We start from the raw sequence: 14,561 nt of genomic DNA on the forward strand, positions 1-14,561 counted from the left end.
TCCGATCATTTCGTTAAACAACTAAGAAATTGAAGTTGTCAAAAGTTTTAAATCATTCGGCGTTTATTTTTCACAAAACATGACATGGGATGATCATGTGAACCATATTATTACTAAACTATCTCGGATAATCGGCGTTATGCGCCGCCATTGCTACTACTTTCCGGTTTCTGTCAACATGCTCATATATAACGCGTTGTTTTCTTCTTTATTGAATTATGCCTTTCTTGTATGGCCCACAACGACAACTGTAAACATAAGCAAACTTACCGTCTTGCAAAAAAAAAGCTGTACGTCTAGCCTGTAAAACACCATATCGCTCCCACACGGCAGAATTACTTAAAAAATACTACATCATTCAGGTTGCATTAATACGTGATTACAAACTCAGTCGTCTATATAAGTTCGGTTTATTGAAAAATAATGATACGATTGCAAGAATAGCAAGGTTAGAGAAAAATTTTACTGTCTATAATGTACGTCAACCTGATGTATGGTACATACCGATATGTAGAACAAATTACGGAAATCAAATGTTAAAGTTTCAACTGACTACACTTCTAAACCGCATAACTAAGGATAACATATCCAGTATATCACCAAAACAACTGCGATTAATCTTTGTATAATGTGATGTGGCGACTACCTTTTTTTATACCTGTATTGTAATCTTTTGTTTTGTTTTTGTTTTTTTAAAGCACATTGTGAAAGATACTTTTCTTTAATTTGGTTATATTTTGCCGCATGTCGTCTGTGCTACCCTGTGTACTAGGGGGTCAGGGCTACTCAAGCTGTTCTCACAGCTTTTACCTGCCCTCCTCGTAATGTGTTCTTGTTGCGGATAAAATTTCAATTTCAATTTCAATCTCGCTAAACCGACGGCATCGTTCGAACCACTACTTCCTCCTCTTTTAGTCCCCCCAGTATTAGCTCAAGTACAAAGTGGTGACTCGTTAGAATAAGATAAAACGCCTGCCCGAAACCTCAGCAGGCGTTACGTGGATGCAACGTTAATTGTGGCTGCAGTGTTGGCTGTCGAATTTTATAAACAAGGTAATATACACTACATATGTGTTCCTGTGATACAGGCGTCATGCCGAGTTAACGTCGACTATGGTTTCTGTGTGGGCTCCGCTTTCATCATCATCAGCCTGACTACACCCACTGCAGGGCAAAGGCCTCTCCCATGTTCCGCCAATCAATCCGGTCCTGTGCTTTCTGCTACCACGTTATACCTACAAACTTCTTAATCTCATCTACCCACCTAATTTTCATTCTCCCCCTCACGCGTTCGCCATCTCTTGGAATCGAGTCAGTTACCCTTAATGACCACCGGTTATCCTGCCAACGAGCTAGGTGCCCGGCCCATATCCATTTCTTCTTCTTGATTTCAACTGTGATATCTTAAACCCCCGTTTGTTCCCTGACCCACTCTGCTCTGTTCCTGTCTCTTAAGGTTATACCTATCATTTTCCTTTCCATCGCTCGCTGCGTAGTCCTCAATTTAGGTTTAACCCTCATTGTAAGTCTCCAGGTTTCTGCTCCGTAGGTAAGTACCGGTAAGATGCAACTGTTATATACCTTCTTCTTGAGGGATAGTGGTAGACTACCATACATGATTTGATAATGCTTGCCGAATGAGCCCCATCCCATCCTTATTCTTCTAGTTATTTCACTCTCATCGTTCGGCTCCGCGGTTACTACCTGTCCTAAGTAGACGTATTCCTTTACAACTTTCAGCGTCTCGCCACCTATCGCAAAGCGCTGTTCTCTGCCAAGACTGTTCCACATTACTTTAGTTTTATTCATATTAATCTTCAGACCTACTCTTCTACTTTCCGTAATTATAACAGTCCAAAAATTTTCAGTGGCTTAGCTCGGCTATGCCAGGATATACGTAGCGTTAGCAAAGGTTCAGCTTATTATTCATAGCTTTTCAGATTGTCTAGGATTATTACCATTCTTCTGTTCATTCTTCGTACGCTGAACCGCTAATTGCCAGGCAACTACTTCGGGATCCGATGAGATAAGCTTCTCGGCTCTTCTGCGCCGTCGAGCAGCATTTGCGCTCTCCTTCTCCATGGCGTTACCCACCTGCAAACGCCAGTCAGAGGCGCTATCAGGCGGTCCCAGCGCAGTCAGGCGGCGACTGCCCAGCGAAGGCGAATAGCTGCGGGCGCGCCGGCGCCACTGTGTCTATGGCTACGACGCCACTCCTCTCGAATGCGGCGCATACCTGCAGCGGCGAGCCGCGCGCGGCGGTGGGGGAGTCTGCGCGCGCGCCGGCGCCAGCGTGTCTACCGCGCTTACGACGCCACTCCTCCCGAACGCGCAGACCAGAAACGGCGGTGTCGGAGAGCGCGTGAGATGCCAGCTCCGGTGACCCAGATGTGTGACATCACTGATCCTCGCGCATGCGCAGCACGGCTCATGAGGATCCACGTGAAATCGCCTCCGGCCAGGCAAGTGTAGCTAATGCTACAAAAACCTTACATATGTACTCCTATGACCCAGGAAGCTATATTCAAGCGTTACTCGACCCCGGAGGAATACACTAACGAATGCTACGTATGATATTCACATCATCGCACCGTAGCGTGCACTTTGTTTGATAAAACTGACGTTCGTGCTCTTATGTGAGCGATGACGTTTAGGCAGACCATGAGCTATGAACACCATGAACACCAGTGTAGTTGACGTGCCTGGTAAGCCCACGATGTGCACACAACGACACCAATTACAAAATCACGTCCGCCTACCTCTTAATGCTTGACTACAAGCCAAAAGGAAGAAGAAGATACAAAAGAAGAAGAAAACCAATGGTCTGGCCGATGTAATTCGCCGCATTGTTTTGAGAGGAATGTATTTAACTGGCCATGTAGGAAAGGGTGCCGCAGCTCCACTAACGCTGTCGGAAAACTGCGTCAGAATGCAGATTACCCTAAGGTGCTTCTTCTACTTCTTCTTTTTCTGCGGTTTTTCACTACCCACCAGCAGCGATTTTGCCGTAGGTTTCCTTCGTTTAACACACCGCAACATGCTAGGAAGTATGCGTTACAGGAGGAAACCTGGCATTGGAAATGAATTTTGAGAGGGGATTTAACAAATTTCTGTTAATTAATGCAATAAAATCCTGATACGTCGTCGGCTTTTTGCTGGCCCAGCTGTTGCCTTCCTCACTTTTAGTGGACTGGTGGAGAATAGTCGAATTCACCCAATTTTTCCGGCACATACCCTTTTATGATGGACCGTGACGACGACATGACACGCCCACAAGCCGTGATCCTAATGTGCTTCACCCCTCAAAAATGCAGCGTAAACAGGTACTAGCAGACAGCTTCGCATGAAAGATTCACGCAATGCGTGGCAATGGCCAAATATTTTAGCCAATAAAGCGTTTTCTCAAAACCTTACGACAATTCTTCGTACAGGAACTCTTCATCTAAGTGTCAGCACAGTGCCGCTGCTAAAGTTGGTCTGAAATTATTATTGAACAAAAATGTGGGAGGGGCAAAGCATGTAGGGAGGAGTGTCTCAGCTCCACGAAAGTGAAACCTGTGGAGGGGCGAAGCATGCAGTGTGCGCCGCTATTTCCCACAGCAAAATCACTGCTAATGGGCAATGAGAGGCAGAGGAAAGATTAGACACAGAGACCCGCAGTATGATTTTATTTAACGCGCACGCTGCGAATATTTATTGTTCAACTACGCACAAGAGAAATCTCCCACCGGCACGACATTGCAGGTCAAGATCCAGTGTCTATATATACGGGGTGGCCAGCGAACCGTTGTGAAGCGTGAAAGTCGGTTTTTTTAATCAAGAAACTCGCTGGCAGACACTGCCTGCGTCGGCGTTGTCTCTCGCGGGCGAGGGCGCGTTTTCTTTCCTTGCGAGCTATTGTTCAGCGTTCACCGCAGAAAGAAAATTTTCACTCTTGCTGACCGGAAGAGGGGCATAGACACCTCCGCCCCCTGCATATGTACCTTTTGCCACTCTCCATGCATAGCCAACATGGAGCATCTTATTTTATGTTGTCCTGCCCTACATCCTCATCGAAGGAACAGCGCCATTTTTATGCATCCCGATTTGGAAGCAGTACAAAAGGACATACTCGAACACCCTCACCAGCTTATCACATTAGCCCACTTCGGAGTTAGTAGCGGCTTGGCGCGCGTGATTTAGTGTGTGCCTACCAACCCTCCCCCACCCCCAACCTCCTGATCAGTGGCCTTCGGTCCTCCCTTTGCCTAATAAAAGAATCTATCATCATCATCATAATCAACATGCGCCGCTCGCACCCTCTCGCTACGCGGCGCGTGCTGAGGCGGTGGCGCCCTCTCTTGCGCTCAAGCAAATGGACCATCCTGACAGCAGACGACAATGCACGATGCACGCCGACATGCCGAGACAATAAGGTGCTTTGACCCTAAACATTGTGAATTACCTTGGTCATTATGAACTTAAGTGTTCTTGGCACATACATAGGAAACCTGTAGTGCGTTCCAATATATCGCACACCCATTTTTAGTGTTAAAAATCGCACTTACTTTTAGATATGTGTCATCGAGTTTCAGCGCCCTAATCGTGAGCATACGGATAGAATCGCTCCGGGTGCTTAAGTCAGACGGGAAGCTCAGGTGAAGAAGGCATGAAAATTGAACCAATGCGTGTCGCACCGGAGTCTGGTTAGAAAAATTTCACCATCTGCCACTAAAAGGATCCATGTGGGGATGCGAAGGAGCCCATGGGTGGACTTAAAGTTCCGTTCATCACGGCAGCTTGCCCGATGTTAACGCGTCCTTGCAAATGGAGCACACAACTGAATTCACTGTAGTTGCTGTGGCTGTTACTCGTTCCGAACTCTTGTTGGAGCACGCCACGCGGGCTTATCGCGCGTCTGCAGAATCTCGTTCCCCGACGCCATCACCTGATTGCTGAGAGAGTGTAAGGGGGAGAGGCCACAGCGTCTTACCCAGCCCCTTACACAGGCCCGAATGCGCTAGCGCGTGCCAGCGCGTTCTCACTAGGATACAACGCGCACGGCCGCTACATAAAAAAAAAAAAAACAGGTGCGGCCTGCTGCGTCGCGTCGCCGTCAATGGGCAAGCGCGTCCCGGTCGAGTTCACAGTTGCGGCCGCAGTTTTTGGTGAGGACGCCACTAGCGCGGTCCGCAAAGCAGAGGCCAGTTCGTGCTACCATTATGCAGCGGCCGTGGTGCTACAATGTGGTCGGCTCGGAATTTATGCGTTGTTCGTGTGCTTTTTTGTGTGATCGTGTGTGTGAGTAGCTTTCCTCATGTTTCTTGCGCCTGAGTGCGTTTATTTGGTGTGCGCGTCTGTGGCGGACGGTTTTTTCCAGCGGTGAGATGCCGCGAAGCTGTTGTGTGCCGCTGTGCAATTCAAACGCGAGAAGAGACGCTACTATGAAGTACCACGAATTCCCTAGCGATCTGCAGCGTCGCGAAGCGTGGCTGAAGAATATTTCTCGCCAAGGGCCATCAGAAAAAGCAAGTATGTGGGAGCCAAGCGACAGGTCGCTGGTATGTTCATTACATTTCACTGAGGATGACTATAAAAAGAACACGAAGATGAGGATATTGCTTCCGACTGTAGTCCCGACTGTGTTTCCCGGTTATCCGCACTACATGCAAAAAAAGAACGCGCAGCCCAGAAAACGCTGGCGAATGAATGCAGCTGATGACGCAATAGTTGGGGCAGGTGATTGTGAAAGCTCAGGAGAAAGCCCTAAGATCAAAAGTTCCTCGCACCCTGTGAAAGACGAGATCGAAGCGTGCGTTCCACAGTCGGCCTCAGAACCGAGCACACAACGTAGCTTTCCTGTAGATCAGGCCTGCCAAACCACATTAGATCTTGCGCAAGAAAAAAAAAAAAACGGGAGACAAAAGGAAGAAACGTACACAGAACAAGCGCTTGTCAGTTCTGTGTATCTTATTTTGCCGCCGTTTCTTTATGTGCTACTGATTTCATGTCATGCACCTTTACTAACCTGCCGCGCTTGTTATAGAGAGACAGAGGAAAAGTTAAATTTCGGGAGAAAGGGCGGCCACCCTCCTGAGCGCCTGCATCACTCACTACTTCGTCTTCAAGAAACACGTAAATATACTCAGCATAATTCGTAATAACGAGAACTTCCTTTAATTTCAGGTGAGTAAAGCGGGCAACCTTCATGAAGAGTACTGAGGCCCACTCTACAAATATTGGTAGTCCTAGGGCAAACTGTTCACATATGTGGGGTAATCGGCATTTCTAATAACGACTTCAATAGTCAACCTGTAATGTGCAGCTATAAAACGCGTAATCTACGGCCTGATTGGAGTAAGTGTCGCGCGTACAAACGCGGCTGTCGAAGCGCTTCTCCGTGAACAGCTGGACCGGTGTGGTGGCGCCAGAGCGGGCGCAAGGAGAACTAGGCCCCGGACGCCGTTTCGGCGCCACGCAGCAGGCCGCACCTGTTTTTTTTTATGTAGCGGCCGTGCAACGCGTTGGTTCAACGCGCGTCTGCAGAATCTCGTTCGCCGACGCCATAACATGGTTGCTGAGAGAGTGTAAGGGGAAGAGGCCACAGCGTCTTACCCAGCACCTTACACTGCCCGAACGCGCTAGCGCGTTCCAGCACACGGGGTTTTGTCTGCATTACGCCAAGCTAGGACAGCATACTGCAGCCCGGGCCCCTAAAGTGCTCTGCACGTATCATCATCAAGGCGGTCGAAGAACAAGACGAAGAAGACTTCTTAGCGCGAGCGCGCGCTCTACACCTATCATCATCAAGGCGGTCGAAGATTAAGACGAAGAAGACTTCTCCTTGGCGCGAGCGCGAACTCAATATTCCTTTCGGCCCTGGCGTCGTCGTTGACGACACCACACAAAATTTCTTCTAGCACCTCGGAAGCAAAACCTAAGTCGCTAATTTTTGGTGGAGCATTTCTTCAACCATCCCCACTGCGATCGACATCACCATCGTAGCATTTTTGCGGAGTTTCAAGCCGCAGTGAAGAAGCTTGACCGAAGTCATGGATGACGCCGAGGCGGGCAATTTGAGGCGGGTGGGCGCCGTTTTCGTAACGTAGGCCTGAAGTTGTTTCAATGACTTCCACACCTCCAGATATGTCGTTGGTTCAGATTTTGTGTACTCTAGTGAGCACTAGAAATAAGGAAGCCATTTTTAAATGCGAAGCATTTCTTAGCGAACTTCTGCGACTTCTCTCATTTCATGACCACTGAGCTCTGATGAGCAAATTTGACATCATGTCTGTAAATCCATAAATACTTACACCACAGGCTCAATTTTTTGTTTGTGGTCTTCTGAGGTCTTAAATACTAGGAAAATACGCACTAAAGCAGTCTCCGACAAAAATAAAAATTCCAGGGCTGAAAGGTATATGTTAGAAATGGCTATGGTAGGTTTTAGAAAGCGGACGGTCGCCAATAGAACTACACATAAAGCCCAACGAAACCGGACGACCAACTCCGGGTAGCGGGCTGGGCCACGGGGGTCGCCGAGGCGCAAGGACTTTCGGCCACCTAAAGCGCGGCCCGAGGGCCCACCGGCTACCTTTTCCCTGCACCCATCCCCCCCATCACCTGACCCATTTCATGGCATCACAGAAGTTGTATCCTCCTCCTCCCACTTGGCCATGCACGGCTTGAGACACACCGAAGCTCGCCGAGCGCGGCGGCGGTCGCACTCGTCTTTCCAGTAGCCTGAATGGAGATGTAAGGCTCGCGTAAAGTTGAGCGCGGTGTGAAGGTTAACGCGCGAGCATAGAGAGCTGCTGACTATAATAGATGAACGCTCACGCTACACTCCTCTCCCGCCCCACGTGGCACTGTAAGTCATCATGCGCAAGAAGCTTATTATGGAGTCAGTAGCCTCCTCGGACGCCATCACGTGCACGCGCTGCGTAAACTGCTTATCGGTAACCTGCTACACGAATGGATAATCGTGTTGCAAATCATTAAAATGCCGTGTCATTGATGCGTTTACTCCAACATTCTTACCATCGTATTCCAGTTCACGTGGTGCCAACGTCGCTGGTAAGCTGGCGGGTGGATTTTTTACAGGCTTTTCCGTAGTCTTCTTCTCAACTGTAACAAATAAAAATACAGAACTTTTCTTTTTTTTCTTAACTTTAGATTTATTGTGTATTCATCACCAATAAAGTTAAAGCGAGCTCCAAGCCTGTGAAATCTGAGTAAACAACGGAACAGGCAAGCAAGCGTCACTACATTTGGCCACGTAGGCTAACTTATTTTTTTCTTCTTTTCAAATCTCTTTCTTTACCTCTTTCTGGGTCTTCTTGTTCCTTTGAACTTTCTTTCTTTATTACTTTCTGTATAGCCCTCTCTTATCCTTTTCCTCCTTCTCACCCTCACATTACTCCTTTCCTTCTCACCTCCCCTTCCCTTTCCTATCCTTTGCTGAACTATGCCATACAAGGCTATGCAATGCTTTACCCTCTGCCCTCCTCCTTTCCCTCCTCATCGCCTTCACATCACTCCCCTCGCTCTCACTACCCGTTCCCTCCCCGTTTCTATACTATACTATGTATGACCATGCCATGTTAGGAGCTGCTTGGCACATACCCATTTTCTGTGGCACATTAACTAGGGTGTACAAGCCTATACCATGCTCTACCATCTCCCCTCCCCTTTTACTTCCTGCTGACCCTTATATCACTCCTCCTTCTTACAATCACTTCCTGTCACTGGTACGTAGGGGCAATATTCTCTCGATTTGTCACTCCTTAGGCTAATAAACGACTCTGCTCATTGCGTTGAGTGATGAACATATGGAACTGGTACCAAGAGTGCTAGGATAACTCGAGGTTCTTCTTGGGGGTGAGTGCGCACAAGCAGCAGAATTTGTAATACGTACTAAAGCGAGAAAAGTCCTGTGTACATCTCAAAATCATCGCATGAACCGAGGGTGTGCCTAAAATTCTGATTACTGAGACCAATGCTATGCGCACTATTCAAATGTGGAAACATCTATATTACCGGCACACGGAAGAACCTGGAATAGGCGGGACTGTGTGCTGCAAGAAACCTTTATTGAAGGCCATCAGGAAGAACTTCAGGACACACCAATGCAGTTTTAGTGGTAGGACTGGTGCAAAACCACAAGCTACTTATAGAACCTTGCGCATTATATAAAAAAAAAACGTTAAGAGCTTTTCTTGTTGCTATGTGGTATGTTAGGATAGCTGAAATTTTGGTTTTACACCGAAGCCGTACATGGATAGGCGAAAGCAAAATTTTTCCATGCTGTGTACGCAAATACTCCAAGCGCGTATATGCCACCACTCGCCTCTGGTCCACTGAAAATGATGAACAGCAGAGGCGAATGAAGAGCAATTGCAAAAATAATTGAAAAGAAAGAGCACTGACGTCACTGACGGCCCATCATTTGTTGCGCCGTCAGTGACGTCATTCTCTTCGTCGTCGTTAAGAAACACGGCGGCATTAACCCGGTCGACATTAACCCAGTGATAAACACCTGGGTTGCACGTTTCAGTTTCTGGTTAACCTTATGTACGGAGTGCTTGGGCGGTGATCTTTTTCGATGACCACCTTGTTATTGTGTAGTACGGGCGTGCGAATACTCGAAAATCTAATAGTGCATATGCGAAATACCGAATATTTTCGAATAATAAGCAGCAACAAAAAAACCTGCAAAGAAAGAATTGGTGGAACAGTGAGTGGTCATTTTTCTTCTTCTAATTGCCAATCTGCATGCAAATCAATTTTTTACGGCCTAGGAACGCTATATTGATGACCAGATGAAGGCTCTTTGGCTTAAAACACCAGTGTTCACGAAGCGAAAGAGTCCTTAATCCACTATCATAATCGTAAGAACGCCGGTTTCGTTGGCCGTGCTGTTAGCCATACATCGTAATTCGCGCTCGCATGCTGTCACGCTGTATTCTCGTTTTCGCCTTGACGCGAATAGCCATTGCTCATTTGTGTTGTTATCGGCGGACAACGCTCGCTTTTTGCGTGCAAGTCCTGTTTCGTACCGTGAATTATGTGTAGCGAACACCAGACGACGTCAAAAAAGCAACAAAGTGCAGTTTGGAGTTCTTTTTTACCGCACTGAGAGAGGATCGTCAAAATGTCGCGCTTGTGGCTGTGGAAGACAACCAGAAAATTGATCTCTGTTCTTTGCGCAAACTACGCATTTGGTGGGATAAACCGGGGCGTTGCATGAATTTTCGACCACAGGGACATCCTCAGCAATACCTTGACTATTTGCTTCGATATCAGTACGCAAAAAATAGGCATGTAAATTTCTTGAATCACACGGAAATAGTAAATCATCCTAGTACTTCCGGTCTCGGTCAGCGGTAGCCAGTGGAAAGTTGTGGGTTGTCCTACGTTCAGCAAGGTAGCACCTGGCGCACTACACCGGTGCTGCTTCAAACACTGCGTGATTGTGTCTCGTGCCGAGCTCACGACAATACATGCGGATGTAGATCGCCGTTTCGGAAACCACCACTAAGATTGCCCTTGTCGCTAGTGCTCTTCTACGCGGCTCGCGAGCTAGACGCCTCGGCAGATGGCGCCTGTAGTTTAGCTAGAGAAAACTGATCAAAATGCTTATTCCAGATTGGGGTACTCTTGGCCGGTCAAGATGACGCAGAATAAAGTCGGCGTGCGCCAGCAAATCACGGAGCTCGGGCACAATTCAACATTACAGGTGCACGTTGTGCAGGGGCGTAGCCAGAAATTTTTTTCGGGAGGGGGGGGTTCAACCATACTTTATGTACGATCGTGCGTGCGTTTGTATGTGTGCGTGTACATATACACAAGCGAAATTGAAAAACCCTCCAACCCTCCAACCCCTCCAACCCCCCTCTCCCCTTTCGCTACGCCCCTGACGCTGTGTATATCGTGATATAATAGGTGTCGAGGACGCCACGCGGTAAAGCAACGGGGTGCCGTCACGCCCTGGTGCAGCACTGGTCTCAACCTAAAGCGATGGCCAACATGTTGCGAGAAAAGAAAACACGAAAGGCTCATCGTCACGTTGCACACAGGTATAATATCTTGCCCTTGCCATTTCCCCTCTGTAGTGTCCCTCCATTAGATCCTTCTGGTAGCAGAGTTGCGCACATGTTCACGATTTTGTTCCGGACCTACACGGCAAAGTCACTCCTCGCACCCTAAGGAATCAAATTGGACACGCTATGTTGGCCTCGCGCGAAATATCTCGGGCGCCACGTCAAAACACGGTGGGCGAGACGCATCATCGAGTCCGTTGCTGGCTTGTGAGCGGGGAAGTGTTGATCAAACATTGTACCACGTGATAACGCTTGTCGAAAAGCGGAGCGAGCAGTACAAAAAAAAAAGCTATGTGGAACTGTGCTCACTGCAGGAGCATATGCAACGAAAGTTTTCTGTGCATCTTCCGGTGCACTCTTCGGTGCGAAATATGGAACGAAAAGCCCTGAAAATAAGCGACGATTGCCTGTAAATCCGCGCATCCTTCTTGGATTCGAAAACCAAATTGTAAGAATAGGAGCTCACACCTTTAGCAAACACGGCCGCTGCTGCGAGAGTAAATCCACCTATGTGCGGACTATGGCTTCAACGCAAAGTTTTGATTAAAGCACAACACGTAAAAAGCTATGAGCCGTTTGTTGAAACCCCCTCAAGCAGGGCCGTAGCCAGAAATTTTTTTTCGGGGGTTGGGTGGGGGGTACAACCACACTTTGTGTATATTCGCGCGTGTTCTTATGTATGCGTGTATATATACACATGCGAAATTGAAAATTTAGGGGGGTTTGAGACGTGCAACCCCTCCCCCTCCCACCTGCCTACGCCACTGCCCTGAAGAGACCCACACAACTGCCCGAGCGCAGCCTGTAGGTCAAAGTATAGAGCCAAAGTCGCGCAGACACACTTCGGCGAAAGACGGGCGGGGCGATGCCCTTGGAAGAGCAATATGATTTCTAAGCCACTGTATTTTTCTCGCATTTTTCTAAGGATGACAATGTCCGTTATCTGCAGCAGTTCTGCAAGACTTGCAATTTCGCAGCTTCTGCGGGCTAAGCAATGCAAAGGAACTTTTAGACGTTAGTGATGATTATTAATTTAGCTCATGTAACCCCACTAACAGTGTCCGTTAAGAAGTCCCAAAAACTGGCTATTCATAACAACAAAAGTATCCTTAACTCTACGCAATGCACCAAAACGGGGAAAGTGCAGCACAGAAATACTGTCCATCACACAGCACTTACTGACACACAAACTTGGAACTATAATGTTCAGGTTTGGTTTAATGATACACGGATGCTTTCGATATAACGCAACGTATTGTAGACATTGTGAACTCGATAAAAACAGCGGGATAAATCCAGGTTTACCTTTAGTTTTATCTTCAGCTGAATAGATATACGGCTGGGAATTCCTCGGCTTGATTACCTTCATCCAATGTTTGATAATACTGTAAACAAGATTATGATAAAAGTTTGTGAAACGGGTGGTTCATAATAACTGTTCACACAGTCTGCATAAAAAGTGCAAAAGCGGCCTTCGTACATATTAGTATAGTTATTCAACGAGGAATTCCGAGTGCATTTAGGTAAACGCACACAATGCTGACTGTTAACAAATTAAAATGAAAACATTGGAATGGAGCAAATATGTAATGAAAGCAAAATAGCTAGTATAGCAAAAGGTCCAGAGCATGCTGCCCACCAGGTAACCGCCGTGCATTGGCGTGATCGCCTGCTGCTTTACACTCTCGCTACATATTTTATGCATTTGATCACTCACAATGGCGCCTGTCAGAAAGCCTGTGAACGTGGAACGCACAGTAAATTCCAACCCGGCCATAAACAAACACACGAAGCGCGACGAAACTTTACACCCTAAAATCCTCGCTATCGAAGACAAGAAAAGACGAAAACTCTGCAAGCACTTGCCGAAATAGCAGCTTTTTGGCACGATTGGGTGTAATAAACGAATTTCCACACGAATTTGAGGAGGGCGCTAGAGTTCCCCGTCGCTGTCATACTGGGGCTCCGACCCTATATATACTGGAACTCCGAACCCTTCGACCAAATCCATTGACGCAGTCAGGGAGGTGTTACGATGGCTTCAAACCCAGGCCTAAATTTTAAATATTTAGTGTACATACGCGCACACACAGAAATGCAAGGATAAACTTTCATAAAAATAGAAGGAAGAAATCTAAAGAGATAGAGGGAGAAGGAAAGAGAAAGCTAAAGAGAAATAAAGAAGGCCGCCCGGCTGCCCACTTCCTTGTGGATTGGCAACACAGAAGCTGCCTTCATTGTTTTTACTGTGCTTCAAGATTGTCACGTGATGCTCCCTCCTAGTTTGTTTTTCTTTGATTGCTCCGATCTTCACGTGTTGAGATAAGACCTCAGGACAGAAAACATTCAGCTGAAATCGGGCCTAGCAGACTACACAACGCAAACTCTCCATCAAATGCAGCCATCCATCCTTCTCCTGGCATAGATCTTCCGCAAATCATCCAACATCCAATCCTTCTCAAACACAAGGCCCTCGAACCTATCCTACAAGCAGCAACACCAGCATGCACTCACACAGGAGATGTCAACTATGACGCACGCACACAGCTACAAGAGCGAATGGATGACAACCTCATCGAAGCATTAGACTGCAAGCTCGCCACGTTATTAATAGCGCCATCGCAGAGGCTCTCGAGAGTGCAATGGACAACATCCTTACTACGAAACTAGAACAGCTACTACCACCCGGACGTGAGCAGACCTTTGCGGCATAAGAACAAAAGCGAGAGGAAAAAGCGTATTCTGAGTGCACATTCGGGGCCGAAGTTCTCCAAGGCGCTGAGCCGTGCTCCCAATTAGGGTCGCAGAAGTTGCGCCTTTTCCTTTCCTCAACCTCTCCTCCTCCTCTCTCGAAGTTCTCCGACAAGCGAAAGTGCGCCGCCGCTTGCCCACACAAATGCCTCACAGGACCACCTGCGCTAGAAGAAAAATCACTCCGACTACCGTCACAATGCTTTTCACTTCCTAATGCCAAATTTTTCTTCTCTGGCAGCCCGCTCCTTACGAAACTTCTTACCTTTTCAAGCCAAGCTTCTATTGACTGACCTGTGTACCTGGTGGTGTTCAAAAAATCTGCCTTACCCACAGCTGGCGTGCGCGCACCAAAGAAATAATAAATAAAACAAATTTTCTTTCCGCGGCGGGCGTTTGAATCCGGGTCCCCGCAGTCTGAAACGAGTGCATTGAACACTAAGGCCATACGCCCATGCTTGCCCAATGTGAACTGAACTGAAGCATATGAATGCGTTCTACCGATGATGCAAAAAGCTATTGCGAAGCAATACGCTTGCTGTGGACGCTTCATTGCAATATTTCTTGTTGGCGGCCTAAAAAAATGTAATTCTTAAATTTAATTCCTAAACAGCGTTTCCATGATCGCGCAATGGTCCTTTTGTTGAGTCGTTCTGCAGGCCGACGAACGCTGCAAAGAAGATGACAAACGCAACGCTGATTCCGTCCGAAAACAGCGTTCCGCGGACG

The 14,561-nt window shown here is 47.4% G+C and overlaps 1 protein-coding gene across 16 annotated transcripts in view; it reads right to left on the reverse strand.

The window, feature by feature from the left end:
• LOC119375570 (uncharacterized) overlaps positions 1 to 14,561 on the reverse strand; it is a 116,297-nt gene that overhangs the window by 74,460 nt on the left and 27,276 nt on the right. For 12 of the 16 annotated variants that reach the window (XR_005180390.1, XR_005180389.1, XR_005180388.1 and 9 more), the window contains exons 4-5: positions 12,387 to 12,466; positions 8,020 to 8,106 (exon numbers count right to left, since the gene is read on the reverse strand). Coding sequence is in view for 9 of the 16 variants with exons in the window: in XM_037645785.1 (XP_037501713.1) it covers positions 8,020 to 8,106; positions 12,387 to 12,466 (167 nt within the window). In the remaining 7 variants the exon portion in view is untranslated. The remainder of the gene's footprint in view (positions 1 to 8,019; positions 8,107 to 12,386; positions 12,467 to 14,561) is intronic. The other 4 variants (XR_005180392.1, XR_005180393.2, XR_005180394.2 and 1 more) reach the window with 2 other exon arrangements.

This window comes from Rhipicephalus sanguineus, chromosome 11 (assembly GCF_013339695.2).
Source record: "Rhipicephalus sanguineus isolate Rsan-2018 chromosome 11, BIME_Rsan_1.4, whole genome shotgun sequence".
Lineage (NCBI taxonomy): Eukaryota > Metazoa > Arthropoda > Arachnida > Ixodida > Ixodidae > Rhipicephalus > Rhipicephalus sanguineus.